General features: G+C 36.5%; 1 protein-coding gene across 1 annotated transcript; it reads left to right on the top strand.

The window, feature by feature from the left end:
- Window positions 1-12,062: 12,062 nt before the first annotated feature.
- Window positions 12,063-24,063, top strand: LOC149076332 (uncharacterized). Its single transcript, XM_089243910.1, has 3 exons — window positions 12,063-12,272; window positions 15,953-18,786; window positions 23,653-24,063. The coding sequence occupies exons 1-3, from the start codon at window positions 12,258-12,260 to the stop codon at window positions 23,897-23,899; spliced, it is 3,096 nt and encodes a 1,031-aa protein (XP_089100036.1). The 5' UTR covers window positions 12,063-12,257; the 3' UTR covers window positions 23,900-24,063.
- The last annotated feature ends 1,198 nt before the right edge of the window (window positions 24,064-25,261 follow it).

The following is a 25,261-nucleotide window of genomic DNA, read 5'->3' as shown; positions in this document are numbered from 1 at the left end:
CTATCGCATGTTTTTTTCGTTCATAACATTCAGAGTTTTCCAATTTTTACGAAATTTAAAGAAAAAATGACACTATACATCAGATACAAAAGAAGCGAGACAAATATTGTTACTCAATGAGATATGCGTGATGATCTTTAGTGAATGATTATCAGCTGATCATGCGCGAAAAACAAATTTTATTTTTTTATAATTTGTGTTTGCCAGATATACAGTGCAACTAGTGGGAAAGTTCCAGTTGAATGGCATGAAAATTTAGAAGGATATCAATGATATATAGAGTAGCTGTAATTTCGAAATATGCTAAAAGTAACTAAATGATAAGTGGTTTTCTACAAATTCGTATGTAGATTATTTTCTGTTATCATTATTTACATCAGTTATTATCATTTTTTACATTTTAGCATCATACACGGGTGTTATGCAGAAACATTTCTCTTAAATCGCATCAGACACGTATCTTCGCTCATTCGCATAATAATGTGGGCTTACTCTCGGAATAATTAAGTAACAGAAAATAATCAATTTAGTTATCATTCAGTTACTTTCAGCAAGTTCCGAAATTACAGCTCATAATATCACGTATCGCTTTGAATTTCCATGACATTCGGCTAGAATTTTTGTGTAAGTTTGAAATACAAATACAAGGCCACAACAAGCAAAATGCCCACCGAAGTGGCTTATAAAAAGATGCCCACAACAAATATGTGTGTCATAAATTTGTAAAATACAGCAATACACAATTTAAAATGTAATCATAAAAACTAAAGCGTATATATACATGATAAAATATAATACAATGCCCATAAAAAATATTTATGGTTGTCTTATGTCTAAGAATGGATAGCTTCTCGATTTATTCCTATATGTTTATAGTATTTCTTTTTAAACGTGTCAATTGTGTCAGAAGCTATTCCATTTATCAACAACACTATGAAAATTGGGATTCTTATAGAAAACAGTTATGCTTTCGTGAATGTATGTGCTATTCTCGCGAAAATTCACAGCATTGCGCGAAGTCAGCGCAATATTTTGTTACAGTTACAAATCATTGGCTGCTTTTGCTGATACGGGGTTGGTCAAAAACCATTTTTCTTATTTAATTTTTCGTCGGTTCCCCTAAATGCACTCGTGACTAAATTTTCACTGGAAATGGTGAATGTCAGAATAGGGTATATATATGAACAAAACTCTAGAGTGATTCCTTCATTGTTTTTCTAAAAAAAAATTCGGAAAAATGTCTAAACGCCTTAGTAGACAGAGATTTTTGACTATTTTGTGTACCTTTCACAATAGAATTTACCTGCAACCATTAATTTCTAGCGAAATTAATGGCTCATAGCCATCACCACGGATTATTATCTTATTCACGATTGAATAACAAACGGTGAATTTTCTCACAACTAACAAGAAGCTATTTCGAGTTCACCTTGAACTTTCCACCGCATAAAAATAAAAGGAAGACATTTTCTGACATCTTGACATTGCCACGCCTAATGGCAGAAAGTGCCTAATGCATACTTAAGCATTCAGATGAATGATGATCAAGATCTAGTACAGGTCGCGCTCCTAAAAAATGGGAAAGCTCTTTACATAATCGATTGTAAGATAGCTTGGAAGTTACCGGTGTGACAAATATCTAAGTGTCGCGAAATCTTTCAACTCGAACTAAGTCTGTAACTGAGATAATCATTACGTCTTGCACTTAAATTTTCATATTCATAAGATTACCATCTCCTCACACTGAAGCATAACGTAACAATTTTAACAATATTACAATTGTTAAAATCATATTGCTATGAATATAGTCCATTAGCAGAGGCATATTTATGGTTTTGCCGCATATGGGCTACACGAATTTTGCCACCCTTCTCCCATTTTAGTTCAATTTCCTTGATTACTCGTACCTCGAATTCGCTACAATTTACTATGACTCGCTTGGCCTCCCCCCACTCCTGCAAACACACGTGTCTCTAAAGTCACTCTTTTAGTCATCCACATGCTTGCACACTGTTTTGGTCACTCACATACTTGCAGGCGCTCTCCGTCGCTCACTTACCTGGTCCCTCACTCTGTAGGTCAATCGTCTGGTCATTCATATGCATGTTCTCACTCTAAGTCTCCCTTTTGCTGACTCACGTGCCTGCAAACTCTTTAGGTCGCTGTTTTGGTCATTCACTGACCTAATCCTTTGCTGTCTGGGTGGAGGCAGATTTATTGAGGGTTATATAAATTTCGCCACCCTTCTCCCATTCTACTCATTTTCTTGGCAATTCATTCCTCAAATTTGCCGCCTCTCTCAAGTTACTATGCCCTGGGCTACAGCCCGCTCAGTTCCTTCCCCCCCCCCCCCGTAAATGCACCACTGTTCATTAGTAGTAATTCAAATTTACAATATTTAAGTATATTTTTTAAGTAAAATTTACATTCAACATTTTTATGTTTAAAAGTTCTCTGAGATATCGCGATGAAGTAAATTCTTCATATACTGTATATATGATATTTTTACAATTATCTCCGTATTCAATTCCAGATTTTATGCAGCGCCCTCTATAAACAAAAATTTGAACTAATTTTTTTCTGTCCCAAAAAAAAAAAAAAAAAAAAAAAAAAAAATCCCCCTTTGTGTGAATGAAACTGTATAATCAAATACATTAATTTATTCAATTTTTATGAAATTTTATGCTATTTACGAATTGATGGGAAATCCTGTACATCGTACCGAAATCACAAAAGAAAGTTTTTCATTCCCAAATCTGAATTGTTTTCTTACATAACCATTAAATATAAGGCACGCAAAAACTTCTCTATCCTCACATAATCTTCAAAATTCGCGTTTGAAATCATGTGAATGACCACAATAGTGATCGAGAGTGCGTACAAGTATGTAAATGACCAAAAGAATGACCTAGAGCATGTGTAAAAATATAAAAAATTATAAATGATCGAAAGAGTGATCTATAAACCACGTCATTGAAAGACTAAAAGAGTGACCTAGAACGTGAGCAAGTGTGTGAGTGACCTAGAGCATGTGCAAGTATGTGAGTGACCTAGAGCATGTGCAAATATGTGAGTGACCAAAACAGTGTGCAAGTATGTGGGCAACCAAAATAGTGTGAAAGTATGTGGGCAACCAAAGCAGTATGCAAACACGTGAATGACCAAAACATTGTGCAAGCATGTGAATGACTAAAAGAGTGATTTGGAGAGTGTGAGCATGGGAATAGCCAAAAGAGTGACTTAGAGGCACAGGTGTAATTGCAAGAGTTGGTGGAAGGCTAAGTGAATGGCGTATTCGAGGAAAGCGTAGTCAAGAAAATTATACAAGAATGGGAGAAGAGCGGGCAAAATTCGTGTAGCCTCCAGGCGGAAAAACCATAAATGCGCCCCCTGATTACGCATGACTTCCACTGACTGCATAATCACTCTACTATTACAGTTATGATAATGCGATACCCACAATCACAACTGTAGCTCTAGTTCTCTCTCCTTCCCTTGTCAGCAAGTTATCAAACTAAGGACTTGTGTTTTTACACGGTGAGTTATTCGATATAATAATGCATCAAATGCTATTACGTGAATTCAATAGAGAAAAATTGCTCATGCCAACCATATATCAGTGGAATACAATTTTTTTGTTTATCATGTATCGCATCTAATAGACATGAATCAATAAATAATAATCAAACAAGATCTGTAAGACAAGAAAACATACAGAGAGAGAGAGAGAAAGTATTAAAGAGAGCGAGAGAGTTCAACGTGATGTTGTTTACAGGAAGCAACATCCCCTTCTCTTGGGAAAAAAAATAAGCTCTGAACGGGTTGAAATCGTGATGTGCATACGTGAAATTCTTTCAGAACATCCCCACAGGTAAATGATGCAGACAATAAAATGGAGGTAGTTAGTTCAAAAAAAAGGAGTAAAGGAAGTACGTATATGTTTTGGCAGATGTGATGAAATGGTTATTATGCATGCTTACCAATCGTCTTGGTAATAATAAGTTTCATGCATAAGTGCATGAAATACGCATAAGTTTCATGAATTTATCACTTTTACCGGCGATTATGCATAACACCCAAGATTAGTTGGTAAATTGGATAAATACTGAAAACATTATCACTTTTACCGGTAGTTATGCGTAATAACCAAGTGTCGTTGGTAAACTTGATAAAAACTTGAAATTTATCGCCTTTATCTATGATTATGCATAATATCCTAGTGTAATTGGTGAACTTTATAAATGCGATATAAAAATTCCAGATGAGTCTAGTATGTGTGATCAATACAGACGTACCCCCCGATATAATTATACAATTCATGTAGGAATTACCTTGTATAGTATATCACATAGCACGATTTATCATGTTTACCAGTGACGCAACGCTTGAGTATTTTGCATAACCGCCGGTAAAAGTGATAATTTTTTTAGTACTTATTGAATTCACCAACGACGCTTGGGATACTATGGATAGTCACCGGTAAAAGTGATAAATTTTGGGAAATTTATCAAACTTACCAAAATGCTTGACGATTAGGCATAATAACTGGTTATTATACATAATAACCAGATTTATCACATTTACCGCACATATATGCTGTATATAAGCAAACAAATCATTATGAAGGATGCCGAATAAAAATGAAGACATTCTCAGGATTTTAAAAATGTTTTTTATACATGTTTATATATATTCCATGTTTTATATTTATCATCATTGTAATGTGAAGCCAAACCTGTCAGTTATCCATGTATTTTTTTTTTTTTTTTTTTTTGGTATATAGCTGCGCAGAAATAAGAATATTGAGCTATCTAAAATTTGTAGATTATCGATTCATTATATTTCTCATTTTTTTAGAATAGCATTAATTATATAAAAATCTCCAGAAGTTTTAAAAGTGCAATCTCCATATAACTATAATTATATTAAGGCATTAAGGCACTTTAATGTGTAATTTTAAGGCATTTATAAAGTATCAAACTATCACAATATCAGCCACTTTAAAGTGATCACAAAATATAAATTAATAAAAATATCAATCACTTTAAGACAATTGTGAAATATCAGTTATTTAATAACATTTATAAAATACCAATTATGTAGTTTAAATACTTGGAAAATATTTCAAAACATTTAAAAATCATTTTGAAATTATTTTAAAACATTTATAAACTACTTTAAAATATTTATGAATTATCATAAAACACATTGAAATCACTTTAAAACTTTAGTAAAATACCTACTGTAATAATATGTTACTTCAAGGCATTTTCAAAATATTGTCTAATAATAATCATTATTTAAAACACAAATATTAAAAAAATACCAATTACTGTGTTTCGTATCAATTATCGTAAGACATTGACAAAACATAATGATTTTTTTAATAAGCATGTAAAATATCAAGCATCATGATATCAATTATTTCACGGCATTTACAAAATATCAATTATTTTAAGACATTTATAAAATATCTTTTACTAAAAATTATTTATAAAATATAAGGTATGTACCATAACATTAATTATCTTAAGACATTTATAAAATATCTAGTAGCGATGTATCAATTATTTTAAAGCAAGGCTTTAATAAAATCAATTATATAGATGCATTTATAAAATATTAATCATATAGAAGCATTTATAAAATACAAATTATATATAAGCACTTTAAAAAACCAATTGCTTCAACGATTACTGTTTCCTTCAAGACATACTCAGAATAAAGACCATAAAACCTTAAGAACAAAAATATCATAAGCAACACGAGAAATATGCAAATGAGTGAGTGAAAGTATCGCGTGTCTATATTTAGAGACAAACCGTTGCAAAATGTATCCCGAATGACTTAATATAACAGTATTATTCAATATCAAAATGGTAATCCCTTATTTTATTGTAAATTCATCGTGTTTTTATTACAAATATAACACTTTCGGCAATGTTTAATGTTTGAAAGCATATATTGCACGTAATTATGTTTGGTTGAATGGATCCGATAAAAATTCCCATGAGGAAAAATTCTTTCTTCTTTCCCATGCATCTTGTCATTCAATTTTAATGAGATGCAATAAATCACTATCTTAAATTCAATCAAGAAAAATAATAAACTCTTTTCGTCATTCAAGTTTTCATCCGATACTTTCCGGACGAATGCATTTTTGAGTTCAATTATCCATTGTTTGCTTTCTTAATACAATACATTCCCCCCCATTCTCTCTGTCTTGTTATACTTCTCTCCGTAGGATTCGCATATATTACGTTAGTGAAAAATATACTTTAAACTTCCTCTGCATTAAACTCGTAAATATTTATTTGGTGACCCTTTTCCCATAATGTGATTCTTGCCGTCGGAATACTTCCTTCTAGTCGATTTTCGATTTTGAGTTCATAAATTTTTAGTTCTACTTTTACTTTGAATAATTTCAGAAGAATTTAAGTATTTATATGAGTAAAAACATTCTAGATTTCAAATCGATTGACATATTAGATGTAGTTTAAAGTAAATTATATTTTTCAACACGATAAATCTTGCAATGATAGAGAAATTTAATAATTAAATTTTTTTTTTTTAGTTGAAAATACGTTTTATACGATTTTTGTTAATGTCTCTCTTCAGTATTCACTGATGATATTTCCAGTTTTTCATTTCTTGTGGCTATAATAAATTGATTAATGATGAAATGACAAATGAAAAATTGGCCAATGATAAATAAATTCATTTGGTCTGAATTGGAAACATGCATTCATTTGACGTTTTAACTTGCTAATTTAGTTTGCAGTAATATAAATATGCAGTTGACATCAATATGAGCACGGTTAAATCACAGCTAATATAAGCATTTTAAAACCATTTTTCGTTCGCTATTCAATTCCAATACAATCTTCTCAATTTTTATCGACCCACAAATGACTAATTAATGAGAGCAAATTTTTTTTGTCTCCGTGTGGATAGAATTTCTTTGTAAAATTTAGCGATCCGAAGTAAAAAAAAATCGAAATCAGTGCATTTTTTTAATGTTTTAGGATTTCATTGAAGATTCTTAACCTTAATGTGCCTACGATTGTTATAAAATCGCCCAGGCAGTAAGTAAATCAGTGATTCCCAACGTGGGCGTTAACGCCCCCTGGTTAATGATGAAATGTTCCGGGGGGGGGGGGGGGTCGTAGAAGCTACGGTTATAACATAGGATTCTATGGGTTAGATTGCGTTGGGGGCGATGGGAGAAAAAAGGTTGAGAAACTATATTTGTAAATCATGATTTGCATATTTTACATTGATGATGATGTAAATCATGCCACCTATGTCCTACAGCAAGGAATTTCACTCTCCAATGAGTACTTTTTACAATTCCTGCAGAGAGTTGTGAGTGCTGGAGTGTGAGCATGCGCATTTTCGAAAAGTGCTTTTTTATGTATGATCCTAATTTTTCATCATTTTTTGCAACACCAAATCTATTTAATTTTCAATATTCAATTCATAATTAGACATATATGTTCATATATATTTCAATATTATTTCTTTTTATTTCAATTTTGGATGTTTATTCACACATATTTTTAATATTATTTAATTTTAGTTCAATTTCAAACATGTGTCCGTATATACAGTCAAACCTCGTTAATGAGTCACTCTTAGGACAGCAAAAACATGACTTAGTAGGCGGAGTGACTCGTTAAACGGAGTAAGCCATAGCTGTACCAATTCCTGCCTGAGGACAATGGGGACTTCCAAAAAGTGACCCGGTAAGCGTAGTGACGTGTTAACTGGGTGACGCAGTAACGAGGTTTGACTGTATTCAATTATTATTTAATTTTAGCTCAATTTTTTACACGTCATCAACCATTTTCAATTCACTGCATCTTTCGTATCTCACCGCTCCATCTCGTTTGCGATGCCTTCTTGGACGTTTAACATTATAGGAGTGCCAATTTAGAATATTTGTGGTCCCATGGGTGGAGATACGGGGGGGGGGGGGGGGGGGGCAATGCCCCCCCCCCAGAGTCAAACGTGGAGTCGACTGATCAAATGTATATATGTATAGATGAATTTACATCATCATCATCGTGCCCCCCCCCCAGCAATAATGGCCTTGCCCCACCCCCAGACTTCCAAGTCAATCTCCGCCTATATGTGGTCCATCTGTTGCCCTGCCTGCCTTCGTGCACAATACATCCAGCCCATTTCCAGTTCAAACATTTAATTCTTTCCATGATATCATATACAAAATCGAACCCTGATTTTACACCATCATTTTAATTTCGCAGAATTCTGGCGCTATATCGAATCACGGTTCAACCTGTGTAATCCCTAAATATGGAAGATTTGTTCACTGATAATTTCTAGCGTCGTGTGGTGTTGACGCGACATCGAGAGGTGCTGTAACGAGGTTCAATTGTACCTTTGGTTGGCTTCTTATCCAAGTGATTCGTTTCCCGTCTCTTCTTGTGATGTCTAGCACATAAATCTTTCCATGTTTCTTTATATCGTTTTGCTCGTGATTGTCTGTTCCAGCTTCACAAGTTAGTGTTGGTAGAACACGCTTGTTGAATACTTTTCTTTTCAGTTGCGGATTGACCCTCAAGCTCACACTCCTAGTCGATCCTAGCCAAAATGGCTTCACGCAAATCGCAAAGCAGATGGCGAAAATAGATGAAGGGGTTATGGGCCACTATCACAGCGGCGATTGGGACCCCGGCCCACCAATTATGGTCATGGTCATGGTCCTAGTCGATTCCTTCAATGCCTCATAATAAGGCAATTGAAAGGTCTTCCCCTAGTTAATAAGCAGAGAATATTCAACAGCCTTTAGGCCATGTATATTTTTTATATTGTTTGATTTTAGAATAATTTAATGTCCATGTATATTTTAATGTTATTTTATTATTTAATTTTAGTTCAATTTTAGACTTACAAAAACAAATGCAAATACAACGCCACAACAGACAAAATGCCCAACGAGGTGGCTGATAAAAAGATGCCCATAAAAATATGGTTGTCATATATTTCAAAAATACAGGCTTACCTTCATATACATGTATCTTTAATGTTTTCATTCCTATATATTTGCGTTCTAAAGCTCTAGTAAGAGAAATAAAAAAAATTGTGCAGCATATATCATTATTTCCTTGCATTGATATTCCTGCAATGATTATCAAGACAATTTTTGTTTTAAATCCTTAAAAATAAAAACTGAGTTTTTAGCCACGTGCCCCGCGGCCATCCGTGTCGTGAGTGTTATGTACTCCCCATTTCATAGCAAAAAAAGAAAAGCTTGAAGAAAGGAAAATCAAAATGATAGAGATACGATCAAAAGAAAATGAGTTTAGGAAAATAAAAATAAATAAATAAATATAGGAAATCAAGGAGAAAAAATAAATATTGAGCGTCCATTTCTATTTCAAACGGCTAACAGCGCACACACATTTCTCATTGCTCGAATGATTCGACGACGAGTAAAAAGAGAGATCAAATTATACTATCCAAAGACTATTTCCCACACAAGTGATATTACTCGAAATTACTAGTTTATTTTCTTTCTTCTGTTCCTTAATCGCTTAAATAGAAGTCATTTTACTATTTGCTATTGTAGTATGTATTATAGGAGTAATAAGTTTCGATGATATGAGTCAGCGAACTCTAACAAGATGAACGAGTCATGTGTAAAAGAAACCCGAGTGCTCCCTAAATCTATATTCTTGAAAAGAAATCAGTCTTCAATACAAATACTAATAAAAGATTTGTTATTGCCGTTTCGTATTGGAAAAACTACCAGTGTTAATCGATTCGTTCTTATTTTTGTTCTTTGTTAATCGACAGCGACTTTCAAATGAAATAGAGTTCAAGATGAGTACTAATGAATAAATAGATCAAGATTATGATTATTTTCAATAACGACTGATATCCACTAATTCAAGAGACTCTGAATATAATATTTATTGGACAGACAAATGAAAATCACATTCAGATGATGAAATCATTCGATCGAGATGACAAATTATGGCTTTCTTTTGTGGTAAAATACAAATACAACGCCACAACAGGCAAATTGCCCAACGAGGTGGCTGACCTATGAACATCATGGATCCCCGAGTCCTACCTACTACTGCTACACCACACATGCACCCCGCGGAACCCCCAACGAATCGGTACATGCGGGAATGTGCGTGTACGTGTAGTGAAACCTGACGTGAAGTTTTTTTTGTTTCTCTTCAATGCTTGTTATGTGTAGTGCTGCCATCCGCCACCAGTTTTTCTAACTATGAGTGAAGTGTTATGATTGAATGATTTATCGTTGTAGGACTGTTGCTCTTTGTGGCGAGACTTTTTAACGGGGAGATCGGCTCGCATTTGCGCCTTGAAGTTGGGAACCACAAGAAACCAACTTCCGCCGACCACCACTGTGGGGTTCGAACTCGGATCCTCGCATCGCGAGTCCGTCACTATAACCACTCGACCACCACAGCGGCTCTAAATAAATGAATACTCATTATTATGTGTTATTCAACATTTTTGAATTGGTATTTTTCATTTTCATCGTAAGCGTATGATGCTGACGAAACTTTCAAGTACCAGGTTAATTAAATCTTTGTAAACCAGACTATTTCTTTTTCTGTGTTTGTGTTTTTTTTCTTGATTCACTCTATCTTAATATTCAATCAGACTACACTTTGTATTATACGTGTTTCATGTTTGTGTATAATTTTTAATTTTTTGGTTTATTTGCTCTTTTTTTTGTTTTTTGAATATTGACATGTCACATTGAATAACTTTTCGTAAGTAAGCACCAACATGGTCCATGCGATCCCTGGTGTTTCGAACACTTGATGATGTGTAATTATGTCATAAACAAATAAAAAAATAAAGTTTTCTGAAGGAAAAAGAAAATAATTTTTTTGTTTTTATGCTTTAGAGCTCAAATTAGAAACAAAATGACCTACCAAAAAATTTATATGATAATTATTTAATTTTTTCATAATATGGTAATGAAAGGGTTAAAAACTTACTTTCATTATTAATTTACTGTATTACCACTCATTTACAGCAAATGGCAGTGAAACTGATGCATCTGATATGTTTCATCAATTAATTGAAACTTTATCGTGGCTCTGATTCATTCAACTTTCATTCCTAAACCCTTGAAATATTTGTCGATGGAGAAACAAGAACGTAAATATGAATATTCTTCATCGAGAGGGGCAAATACTTTCTAAAGGTGGATAATATTATTCACATAAAAAAAAAGATAAGAAAAGTAGAAAACATTTCAAACTTTATTTTCTGATCGCTGCCATTTGTAAATGCATCGCATTTCTCACATAATATACAATCAATCATCGATCTAAAGATTTTTCTCATGAAGTGAATAAAAATCTTGGTCCCATCCGATTAGGGTAATCGGGGTTTGATTGAGCATTTCATTTGTGATTGATTATGAATATGAGTGAATCTACGTGCATATGAATTGTCATCGTTCAGTAAATGTAAATATCCAATGACACAATGGGAAATGCACGAAAATAATATAAAGAAGACGAGAGAGAGAGAGAACTTCTCCAGCATACATATAACCATATACATCATTCTGTAATTCTATTGTAATTCAAGAAAGAGAAATAAATCTTTATTGCATAATGACCAGCACCTCGTCACCAATATCAGAAAGATCTACGTGGGAAGTTCCAGATAAAAAAAACCGTCAAAGTATGAAACAGGTTGGTTAGTCAAGCGTTGAACGAAAATCACATGCAATTTCGATACAGTTTGGACCAAAATGTGCAACCACACAGGACGAGAAAATAGCACCACGTGTTGAATAGGAAAAAGACAATAGCCCACGCCCTGTGTTCACAGATACGATTTACAGGGAAAAAATATTACTCTGAATTTGTGGAAGTCTTCGGGATAGTAAGAAAAAAAAAGGACACATTTTTTTTAATGTATACCAGAAACTGCTCGAAGTCTTCCTCCTATGCTATTCGAAGCGTATCGTGTCTGTATGCAACGGAATAAAGAACATTGTACAGAATAAAAAAGAAAGAAAAGGAGAGGCAGGTACAGACAAGACACTTATTTTATTTATTTTTTTTCTCACTTTCATCCTGGATTGGAAAGTGAGCGACGGGCCACTGAACCACTGGCTAAAAAAGATCCGCGTTTGCCGCACTTAAGTTTAGTTTGTGACCAATCCGTGTACTGAGAACACATGCGAGTCATCTTCTCGGTGGTAGAAGTGGTGCCGGATTCAATTTATCCTCATGGATTACTTAACAGTAAGTTATACCATTGTCTAAACTAATTAAGAGTGGGTGTTCTTTAATATCCGGGGCCATGAAATATTTCCATCTTGCTCAATTTCATTTATTGTATTCAAGGAAATTGGTTCCAGCATTGTATCGTTTCTATTGTCATACTCTGAAATATACTTCTGAGGATCAACCCAAAAATTTTTTTTTGGGTTATTCTCCTATATGAAGAGGGTTCATCAATTTTAATTTCAGCTAACCGAACCAACCAAAAATCCTAATGTATTTCCGTACTACATAATGGTAGCACGCAAGTCTATCCAAAAGTAGTGATTCCAATTTAGTGACGCCTACGTTATCAGAGGTGAATTTTAGTAGCACGCTATGAAAGTCTGAATCGCCTCAATCAGGAATACGCACAACGGGGCTGAAAAAATCTCCTAGAATTTAGACGCCCGACTTAAAATACACATGCCTGAATTTTATATGCCAATGCGTGGGGGTTGAAAAAAAATGTGTGAGGTCAAAATTATTACATTCCCGGACATGTCGGGTAATAAATTTGTCCAGCCTTGGTACACAGGACCTATCTTTGATGACGGGTCACACTGGTGGATTGGCGATTTGGGAGGGGCAGAAGGAATCTCATCCACAGAAATTCTGAGTCGCTGACCTTCAAAAAGTATTTTAAACCAACAGAATTGATTAAAATGACAAATTTTTATAATTATTATTTATTTTTTTACCTTTTGAGGGTGACAAGGGCCCCCCATGCGCTCTCCTGCGTATTCCTCTAGGCTCACTGAAATGCCGCGAGTGAAGTTGATGCTCTATGTAATGGGAGCAGAAGTACAGCCAAATGAAATGCTATCAAACACAGATTACGTGCGGGATACGCGGGCTGTGGTCATTATGGTTGTAACTTATTGGAGATTGCATAGAGAAATCTGGTTTGAAGCTAAAAAAGTGCTCCATGCGGTTTTTTTTTAAACTTTTCATGTAAATAAATAGGAAACGTTTGAATCAATCCGCAGCATCGACGATGTCTGACAATACAATGCAGTTTGTGATGGAAAAAACAAACGTCGAGATTTTTCAATAATAGTATGAAAACAACTGTAGATTCTGGGTGGAAAAACACAGGATTTTCCCTTGAGAACCAGGTTGCATACGATTTGTAGGCATGTGATCAAGCGTGTAAATCGAGCTTCGGTAAGTTTGTGTTGAAATAGTAAACAAGAAAAGTGTCTCATCAGCCGTAAATACACTCTTATAAATTCTTGTGTTTGTTTTGATCTAAACGACAAGAAATGATCTAATTTAAATCAGCAAAAACTTAAATAACCGGAAGTTTCATTTATTCTTGAGTTAAATATATTCTAATATTCTTCATTTTTCATACTTGAATCGTTAACTATCTCACTGGCGTTGACGAGCTATCTCGCCTTCTTAGAAGATTTTTATATTAGCAATGACAAGCCCATATATTTTGTGAAGCCGGTGCGTGCTATGGAGCGCATTTTCCCATTCCTTTTAGTTTGCACCTGCTGAAAATCGGACAAAAGCTTACTTGATTTGAAAGAAGAAGAAAAATATGGCATTGTTTGGCAAGGGGTTTAATGATTCCTGTTAGAATCACTAAACCCAGAACTAAAGATCGGGGGGGAGTGGGGGAGATATGGAATTATAATTTTGAGCTACTAAGCAATTTTATTCAGTGAAAATAATGAGTTCAAAATGTATATCTCCTAGTAGACTCATGTCCATATCCATAGCCTGAATTGTTACATTATAACTACAAGCGTACTGCCAGTGATATTTGCCATAATTATGAGACAGTAATATTTTGTAGTAAGTAGAATAAGGAGTAGAATAAAACTGTAACTGAATTAGGATGAAACCGGTATCTTATTATGGACTATAATAGTCACTTAATAAGGGCGTGATGGACTCCGAAAAGGAAAAACTGGTATGGTTCTAGCTTGGGAAGGCTTGAATTTTCACACAATGGATTCACATCAGATAGAAAGGGGAGACCCATCAATAATCCTAGCCACCGGCCCTGGTGGATGAATTCTAAATTATATCAGAATCTATAAGCATGCGTAAAGTGATCATTTATTCATTATATACGCAACATGGTTTTATTGCCAAGAGATCTTCATTAACTAATCTAGTCGAATTTTCTCATTTTATAGCACAAACAAATAATATGCAACAAATTGATATTGTTTATACTGATTTCTCAAAAGCTTTCGATTCAATCAGTCATATTATTCTTCAGAAGATCAGGGGTTGGGGCTTTTCTGGACATCTGCTAGAGTGGGTTGAGTCATAATTTACTGGGAGATCTCAGAGAGTAATTTTTAATGGTTGTAAATCCTCTTGTTACGCATGTTATTCTGGCGTTTCCCAGGGATTGTCTATTTTGGGTCCCTTACTTTTTATTTAATTATAAATGACTTACCTGATTGTGTGATACTAAATGCTTAATGATGTTTGCCGATGATGTAAGAAATTTTCATGTTATTAATAATGTCGATGACGCTGCTAAATTACAAGAATCTATTAACAAGCTTAATTTATGGTGTGTAAATAATAAGTTGTATTTAAACATTGATAAGTGTAAAATTATTGCCTATAGTAGGAGGCATTCTTCATTTATATATGATTACAGTATTGATGGTCAATTACTTCAAACGGTTGATTGTGTGAAGGACTTAAGTGTAATATTTCACAGTTCTTATTCATTTAACCAATATATTAATTATATTGTGTCGAAAGCATCCAGAAGTCTTTTCACAATGTTGAAACTATCTTGTTGCTTTTTAATTCTTATGTTCGATCTCTGTTTTGGAATACTGTAGCATCATTTGGAATCCGCATTGCTTATTTAATATAGTTAAAATTGAACGTGTTCAAAACAGGTTTTCACACTACAAGAAACATCAGTCATATAATCATTATTTATCAAACGAAATACTTCGCTCATCGTTCAGTTATGATTCACTTGAAACTCGCCGTTTCAGGGCCCTTACTAGGTTTTTTATAAAAATTCTTTATTTTGATAATTAAATATGATATTTAATCTTAATATGATAATTAATGCACCTGATATTCTTAACCTCATCACTTTTTATTACCCACAAATCAACCTTAGATGCCGTCATCTTTTTTTATGTTCCTTCATATCGTTCTAATGTTTTGAAAAATTCTCCATTGTACCGATTTCTAAGATGCAGTAATATAATGATGATGCATATATTTTTAAATTTTCATCTTTTTATCTTATATATACATATGTTTTTATCTTTATCTTGTGTTCATATATGCAAACTGTAACTGGGCTTTTGCCTGTAGTTTGTGTATTTTGAAATAAATAAATAAACACATTTTGTTCACAAACAGCGTATTCCACGTTAAAATACACTGATTATGGATCATACACTCAAGAAATTTTAAATTCTCGGCATTCGTTTCAGCCATTCAAAGCAATATTTTTCTAATTATTAAGAAATTTTTTGCTCTAAGTATCAAATAAATGCATCACGATGTTTTTTCTGCACAGATCGAGATCGATAAGTTCTATTTAAATCTGATTAATAACTAAAAACTGCGAGCATTCATGCTTGATATGAGATTTTCGCACGAATTCTTATTTTCCCCTTCAAAAAGTAATATTTTTCCATGTTGTGTTTATTATATAGGTTTTCTTCCTCCCTCTTCTATGCCTGACTAGCAGTGTCCATACCAGAGATCTCGTGACGGATTCGGAGTTTCAGTCACAGGACGAACAACAGTTCGGTGCCCATGGCACTGAAGAACAACCTCGCACAACCCAGCCAGAAATAGATGCAATAAAGAACAGAGCAGATGCGGACAGCAGATCATCGTCAAACGCCATAAAGGATTTCTTATTCGAGCTTGACGACGAAAGTGAACCGTTCCGCCCGACAGATCCCGAAACTATACGACTGCTACTGTCTTCAGTAGCTGCGAACCGCCGGAACACCGGTACCGGTGAAAGTGGCAAGAGAAGAGAACCTGAACCGTCGGAGACTAAGATAGTGAGCGTCTTGTCAAATATCACTTCGGGTGATCGAAAGGATCTCGTTGAAGTGGGAACCAGTATCAATGTCACGGAATCTACCGAGAAACGGCCTTTCTTTGTTCGAAGCTTTTTCTTCCCACCGGATGAGAAAAAAGAAAAGAGCGTCGTGGATCACAAACTTGACCATAGCCCGAGTGCTACGGAAACGATCGAAGATGTTGAGGGATCGCCTCCACCAGGGCCACCGAAATCTCCTAATCCACGGATTATCAGCAAACCGAAAGTTACCCACTGGAAATTCGTTGGTCATGAACCCAGGATGATGGGACTTGGGATGGGACTAAGACATTACGAGTTAAGACCTCTGAATTCAGAACCAAGGAATCCAAGTTTTTCCATTTTCTCAGCACCAGGTCATCCAACCTACCCTCTGCCACACTCTTTACAATTGCGCAATAACTATATTCCCCACGCGTTCCCTCCCGGTATGGTGCAGCCAATTATTCATCCTCATCATATGCCACACAATGCGCCTTTCGTCCATGGGGACCCCCATGCTAGGTTCCCTTCAATACCATACAATGTTGGAAGGCCGTTGAGAATTCCTTATGGGCAGGGAATCACAAGGAACCCGTCCCCTCAGGAAATCTTAAGGAGCAAAAATCTTCCCATCGGGCCGTCTTTCAGTCCTAAACCCCATCCCAACAGGTTTTTATCTACCAAAGGTCCTACATTAAATTCGCCGAAGTCGTACAAAAGTCCCGATTCATCTGCTGAACGCTATAAAGGACATCCAGATCACGAACACAGTGGTGAATCGGATGGTTCCTTCCTTTCGGAAGACCACAGTTCACACGATGAATCCTCGGAAAGCAGCAGTGGCCCCGCTTATCATTCGAGTCCCTACGAGACTCACGATTCCTCTGCAGAAGGCTCGCAGAGATACCGTCAATACCCTCATGGGCCTCACAAACCTTACGGACCGAACGTCCCATATGGAACTGACAATCCCGATGCAGTCGGAGGGCAACCAAAGAAAGGTTTCGCCGACACATTGCCTAGGGGTTACAGAGACGAAATCGAAAAACAAGCTGAAATAACGATCAAACAAGAGAAGGCACAGAATGCAAGCAATCCTCACAGTCCTCCAACACCGTATGCTCCCGGGTCATATGGACCATCACATTCAACACGCCCTTACTCCAATTCTAAGTCTCATTCTTATTCACGTCCTCCTCCTCCTCCATCGTACTCATCCCACTCACAAGCTCCATCATATCCTTCGCATTCATCCTATTCACCCCCTCCAGGATCATCATCGCATTCATCTTATTCACCGCCTCCAGGATCATCGTATTCATCCTATTCACCTCCTCCAGGATCATCATCGCATTCATCCTATCCGCCTTCTCCAGGATCACCACATTCATCCTATTCACCACCTCCTCCAGGACCATCGCATTCATCCTATTCACCGCCTCCTCCAGGACCATCGCATTCATCCTATTCACCGCCTCCTCCTCCAGGACCATCGCATTCATCCTATTCACCGCCTCCTCCTCCAGGACCATCGCATTCATCCTATTCACCGCCTCCTCCTCCAGGATCATCGCATTCGTCATATCCGCCACCGTCAGGTCCATCGTCTTCCTACTCATCAGGCGGTGCACCGCCACCAGATTTTTCCCCCAACCTGAAGGATTTAGAAAAGCAAGCAGAAATCGAAAGTAGTAAAAAGAAAAAGAACAGGGTTAGAGAGCTGATATTGGAAAAAGACAAACGTGGAGAATGGAAAGTTTCCAAAGAATCACAGATACCAAAAGAAAACGTTCACTTCCCGGGTGGACCGCGACCACCACCGCCGCAGCAATACGGGCCTCCAACTAGAGGTTACCACAAACGTGCGCCCTCATCGCCTTACGGGCGGCCCCGATCAGGTATCATCGGCAGAGCACCTCGCAGACCGGCAAGTAAAGCACAAGGGATGCCAAAATACACCGCCGTCCCAGCTGCGGTACCAACAGCTCCGAAAAGCTCTCATCCTTCGCATTACAGGCCCAACAGCTATCATTTGACGAGGAAAAGCGACACGACGGAAGCTAACAGCCCATCAGATGTGCCAACGGAATACGACAATGTCGAAGACGCTTCTCAGCCGGTACCGACTGTCGAATTGCCAGACGGGCCCATGACACCCCGTCACGACGATGATGATACGAGCAGCACGATGCCGAGTTTCGGAGACGATGGACTCGACAAGCTCATGAGTGATCTCAGGGAAGAAGACAGGCGTAAAGCTGCAATCAATAAGAATGTTCAGTCCACTCAAAGTGCCAGAAACAATGACGACTCGGCGGCCACCACCTACGAGCCTTCAACAGAAAAGAGCGAAGAAAATGAAGACTCAACGCAGAGCTCTGAATCGAGTGAGAAAGGAGAAAATTACCATTGGGGACTTGAAAAACATAAAGGACTCGAAGGAAATTTTCAGTAAGTAAACAGCTTTGTTTTTAGAAAATTAATTTTTAGGCAATTTATACCCCTTTGGGAAACTCTTGAACACAGAAATTGAAGTGAAAACAAAATGGAACTACCAACAGCTGCTTGGGATTTTATTTTGTTTTTATTTCAATTTTAGGTAATATTATATTATTAAGACGCTGAGTTTCTTATGCCAGAGTCGCCCTTAGGTGTGTGTGTGCGACAGGTGAGGTCGCACCGGGTCCGCGTTTTGCGGGGAACCGCATTTACAGTAATAATAATTGTCTTCATAAATTCTGAATTTTTCATCAATTCAGAAAATATGCATTTTCATCTAGGAAGAATTAGTTCTGGAATTATTTCTTTCATAAATTTTGAATTCCCACCATGTCAGAATTGTTTTTTGCGAATTTCATTCGTATTCCTCGATTTTTGCGGCCGCTAGGGGCTCGTATATCGGCAAAGTTCAATGACCATCCTGAATATTTGTATGCGAAAGAGTAGCTCGACTCTTCCGCGAATTCAAATTACGTAGTTTTCACTGATCCGACCTATCACGTAACTTTGGGCAGAGCTCCTGAATATCTGTAGGCTGACTTATCCACCATCTTTGCTTGGAGTGAAACGTCAGTAATATCGCTAAAGTGAATTGCTGCCCCCATGTTTTTAACCATTAGACGTAACTATGAACAACAACAACAACAAAACTGTTTTTCTACTCTATGGTGAAAGTCCGTGAGTCCGCCTTTTAATCAAGGCTCCTTACTTTGGGGTATTGCTAAATACAAAAGGTCCAGTAAGTGTTAATACGGCCTTCAACTCATCAACCGTTTGTTGTAGAGGTGTGGTTTCAATTTAAAAAATGCTCAAAATGTGTTCAAAAATTACTCTGTACCAGTTTTGAAAGTGAAAATACAATGTGTCACAAAATAAAAAAAATCTAATTTTTCATACGGACCTCTAACTTCCGATTATAAAGTTATTCCCTGTCTCTCCTGAGGCCAACAAAGAAAATTCGGAGTTTCTAAGTGCAATAATCACTGAGAAATTCGAATTCAAAGATAGGAGAAAAGTTGGGAAAGGACAGCATAAATGAGGGAAAAAACATTGTTGGTTAGTTTTTGCTGTTATTTCCCAACTTTTTTCTCCGATTTTTCAATTGCAATATCTCAGTGAATATTGCAGTTTAAGAAATGGGATTTTTTTCGTTAGGCGCGGAAAAGACAGGGCAACAACGTTCTAATTCCAAGTTACAGAACAAGTGGACCGTATAAAAATTTAGATTTTTTTATTTTGTGACACACTGTATTTTCACTCTAAAACTGGTGCAGGGTAACTTTCGAACACATTTTGAGAATTTTTTAAATCGGAATCATACCTGTACGGCGGACGGTTATCGAGATAAAGGCCACACATTAGCACTTACAGGACACGCTGTGTACGTATTCAGCACTGATTTCTCTCTCACACACATGTTGCACTTATTCAATCAAGGCAGACCTTAACTAGACTGTAAAGTTTAAAAAAAAACTTTAGAACAAACAAAAAGGGATTGCAAAAAACTAACTTAAGCGGTGTCATGACCCTTTTGAAGTCAAATTTTCAAAAATTACTTCAAAAAAATATTTCATTCGATTACAAATGAAATATTAAAAATTTCGTGTCAATCGGTTGATTTGTTCTTTCATAATGAAAGAAAGAAATAATGAATTATAGTGTAAAAACGTATACAAAAAAAAAACGGAACGTGATTTTCTCGATTGAAGTTTTTAGCTCATTCGTAAGATTAGAAAACAAACTACTGGCCGAAAATTCGGACATTTTGCAGAAAAGTTTAGTCAGCATATATATAGTAAAATGGATCTCGTATTGAGCAATAGACTAGTGGGAAGGATTTTTAAAAGAATGTGAAATTTTTATGTTTCTTGCAAACGTTAAAAATTCATAAAATTCTAACGAATGGTCAGATATCCAAGTTTGTGGTTCATTTTACCAACGCGTATTGAATAAACATTTCTGCAAAATTTAAGAATTTTCGGGCAATAACCTTTTTTTTTTAATCTTACGGATGAGCTCAAAAACTGCACCTTGAGAAAATGGTGTTGAAAGTGTTTTTTCTAGCGTGCGTTTACACTGTAATTCGTTATTTCTTTCTTTTATTTTGAAAGAACAAATTAACCGATTGACACGAATTTTTTTAATATTTTATTTGTAATCGAATGAAATATTTTTTTGAAGTCATTTTTGACTACAACGGTCGTGAAACCCCTTAACGACCATGTTCGAGTCACGCTCAGACATTCATAATTGACTAATTTTCTCGTGTCCAGTGTGACGCAGACGTTTCAAAAATTAAAATTATAGGATTAATCACAGATGGAAATCGTTGAATTGGGTTTAATTGGGCTGGCAACAAGGTTCTCATACGGCGGTGTGGCAGAGTTAAACAAAGCAATGAATAAGGGAGCTGGAATTCACTTGTGCCCGTTAGTAGCCATCATTATAGGCATTCACTGCAATCATACAGATTTGTTCAAGTCAATTATTCAATGCGTTTGTTTTCACAAAAAGCATGATGATTTTACTATCCAGATCGTTTTTTCCCTTCATGGTTGATCAATTAAGCCGGGATCGAATATTTTTCTGTTAATTAAACAAACTTCCGAATCAGTTAGAAATAAAAACAAAAATGTTTTCCGACTTCCTAGCTGCAAAGAAAAAAAAAATCAATTAACACATAAGCGGAAGAAATGTGTGTGTGTTTTTTGTGCAAACATCCACATCTTCTAAGATTCGATCATGTGTAAAACAGATCTCACGGAGCCTTGTACATGGATTAGTTCCGTTCGACCTGAAACGTAAATATAGTCACTAATTAATTAATGAGTCTTTGTTTAGACAAGAACAACATTAATTTTTTTTATTTTTTACAGCAAAATGGAGAAGGGGAAAAGATTAATTCTATAAGAGGAAAGAAACTTGAGGAAATTATAAATAGATAATCTTATTATACTCGCTCAAAATACGTTCGTTTGTTGCACGTCGAGTAAGATTGAAGCACAAACTGAAGATTACATAAGAAAAACTTTTCCATAAAGCAGATTTTTTCCCGTTTCAAACAGCATCTGCCGCTTGATCGGCAGCGTACGGAAATATTAGTGAATTTCTCCAGCGGCTCTAGTGTACATCAGTCTAGTTCCATTATGCGGAATTAAACCCACGGAATTCGCTTTTTTATGATCGAAGTAGGCTTTTCTGTGGAAGACGAGCCTTTTACATGAAATCTGAGCGAAGGTGTGTGTGTGTGTGTGTGGATGCACACACAACACTTCTTACACTCAAACGTTTATAGAATCTCCAAAAAAGCTCTTTTTCAGACGAACGAAAATAAATGCACGAATTTGTAAAAACTGTTGTATTACAGACCAGATGTGATTGGCATTCAACAACACCATTTGAAATATATATTTTTTAAACCACAATATGTGTGTGTAACAAGTAAAGGCTGTCCCAAAAGTTTATAGAATAATCAAATGCATTATAATTTCTGACACAAACACGAGTTAGACACACAAATTAATAACCTGATAATTTTTCCCTTCTTTTGAATTACATCAAAAACAAGCGATCTTTTCCATAAAGAACTAAACTTTGCAGGATTTTTGGGTCCAAGTTATATCAATCGGTTTCTATGGCTATGTTTCAAGGCATTCACGAGCTGAACTGGAATAGACTTTGAGTCACACATACACACAATATGCTCTACACACTTTCTATCTGGCTGAAATCAGGACTTATCGGTAGCCAGTCCAGTAGAGTCACATTTTTTTCATTTTGAAATAGGTTTTCGCAACGTTGTGCATATGCATGGGAGCAAGTATATGCAGACGAAAGAATTTCATGTTACCCCACGGGTTACCCTGATCTTCAGGTCTGGCTGGGATTTTTGATTCCCGGCTTTGTAGCGCGTCGTGTGTGAGTATTTGTATCGTGTAAGGCGCTTATAGAATAAAGTGAACTCCTCGTCCATCTTTGATCGGAGAACAGGTCTGCCGGAAATACGTGTGAGTGATGTCTCGGAAATACAAGAAAAAAGGATAGGGAACAGCATTGGCTATAGCGATATTACTGACGTCATACCTTTGCCCAAGTATAGCGTATAGGTCGACTTGGTATTTCAAGGAGCTCTAATATCACGTGCACTAAATATTGCAGCTTGAACAAGCATAGAGCAAAGCTTACTCCCTTTACCTTTCAAATGTTGCGCTTGCGACCATTAATAACTAGTCATGAGATTCCTGTATGTGGTCGATAGAAAGACCCTAATAGAGCAAATAATTTTTTTAAAAATTAATTTTTCCTCTTCGCTAATAGCGTCACAATATTTTGCCTTGAAGACGATAAATTCATGCCAATGGGAAGCCCTACTAGGGCCCAAAAACCCTTTTGTTCGAATACGAGAATTACCTCAACGGTGCTTTCCAAGAAAGAAAAAAACTGGGAAATAGACCGGGAATACGAATACCGTGGGCCGTGTTCTAAAAATTAACTAACGTTTTCTTTGTAACTGAATTCACCTCACACACACAAGGCGGAAGAAAAAAAAGTGAAATTAAGAACGAAAAACCGCACTATCGTTGCGTATGGCAGAATGTAAGGGGTATTCACACAAGCTACATTTTCACCCTGGTGATGATAACTTAAACTTTTCTTCAAAATTATTTTCAGCATGATCTCTATAGCATATATTCAGAGCTTCATTCGAATTTACCACGAGCAGTCAGATTAATAGTAACCACCCTGTATAATTTTGCATTTAACCTCATATTGATTAGTTGAATACATTTCCTAATTATACTTTTTTTTTAAATAAAGATATGCCAATAATCCCGAAGAAGACGTCTATGAGTATGGCTACCGCCTAGGAGGTCAAAATCACAAGGTAGAAAGCGCTCATCACAGCAATGGACCTTTTTGGAAAACCAAACTCAACTGGCAAGACGGTAATGGTAATTTCGGTGAACATTATTGGGAATTCAACCACGCCGACGATGGCGGCGACACTACAACGACGGTGACGAACGAGGAGGAGGATGATCCGGACAAGTCGAACGGTGAATAGAGACCAGGGCTCTTAAAGTCAATGAGTGTCTGATAGTCAAGAGGATGCGGATGTCCACATTCCGACACCCCGCAAATTCCTAATATATGTATACGTGTTTGTTCGTGTGTATAATGTTGTTGAGTATGATCCAGATTGATTTAATAAAAGTTACATTTAAAGTGCTTCTCTCTCGTTCCTCAAGTCAATTCAGATTCTTAGGCGGGTTCACACTGCACCGATACAACAGCAACATTGATGCGGATTAGTTAAAAACTTGAATTTCAGGTTTTTAACTCTAAAGTATTTTAACTCTAAAGCATTGACGAAACATCTCGGCTCTTTGAAGACTCCTTATTTTAGCATTAACAGTTAAATTCTCATGAAGGTAAAAAGGTAGATACTAAGAGCAGTTCATCTTATTTGTCACGGGTCATGGACCGTTCTCCGCAGCCGGGTTTAAAGCGATAAACGCTCGTCTTGAACCTTTCAACTCGAGCACAACTCAGGTCTATCACCATTTATGGGCGATTTACTACCTAGTGAGTTGTACCGGAGCTGTAACTGTGTGTGTGTATCTAACAGTCTGAGTGCATATATACACTGCTCAAAACAATTAGGGGAGCAAGCAAAAAAAGTGAAGAAAACCGTGCGAGACAGCCACGTATTGGCATACAATGGATAGTACACGCGTATCAATGCGCAATACAGAAAAAATACGTAAAAAAATTTGGAATTAAGCTTTAATTCTTTGAAAATATGGAAAAAAACATGAAAAGATGATTTAGGGCAACAATTTGGTTACATGTAAACGATAAAAAAAAAAAGTACTGTTTAGACATGATGCATGAGTTTTAATAGGTCTCCTCGAACAGCTAAGACTGCTGCACACCTTTTTGCCATGGATGCGATGAGGTTATCGATCAGACTTTGGGGAATACTGTTCCACTCCTCAAGAAGTGCAATCTGCAAGTCTCGGACAGTAACAGGCGGCCTAGGTCGCGCAGCAATGCGTCGTTCGAGCATGTCCCAAACATGCTCGATTGGATTCAGGTCAGGAGAGCACGCTGGCCATTCCATACGCTGTATTGTTTCAGCTTCAAGCATGTTCTCCACCAGACGAGCTCTATGCGGTCGGGCATTATCATCCTGGAAAACAAAGGAATTTCCAATGGCTCCAGCGTAAGGGATGACATGAGGTCGCAGTATCTCGTCTGCATACCTTCGGGCCGTCAAAGTGCCATTCCGAATGATATGCAGGTTCGTACGTCCGCCTATGCCGATTCCCCCCCCCCATACCATCCAACCAGCTCGTCTGTATTGTGACCTTTCACGAACGAATGCGGGGTTATTTCGAGTGCCCCTGTCCCTCCATACCAGAAC

The sequence above is a fragment of the Pholcus phalangioides genome, unplaced genomic scaffold (genome assembly GCF_987345545.1).
Source record: "Pholcus phalangioides strain wild (caught in Gottingen) unplaced genomic scaffold, Ppha-v1.0 ptg000015l_1, whole genome shotgun sequence".
Taxonomy (NCBI): domain Eukaryota; kingdom Metazoa; phylum Arthropoda; class Arachnida; order Araneae; family Pholcidae; genus Pholcus; species Pholcus phalangioides.
The sequence above is the reverse complement of the archived record's forward strand: the minus strand, read 5'-3'. Positions and strand labels throughout refer to the sequence as shown.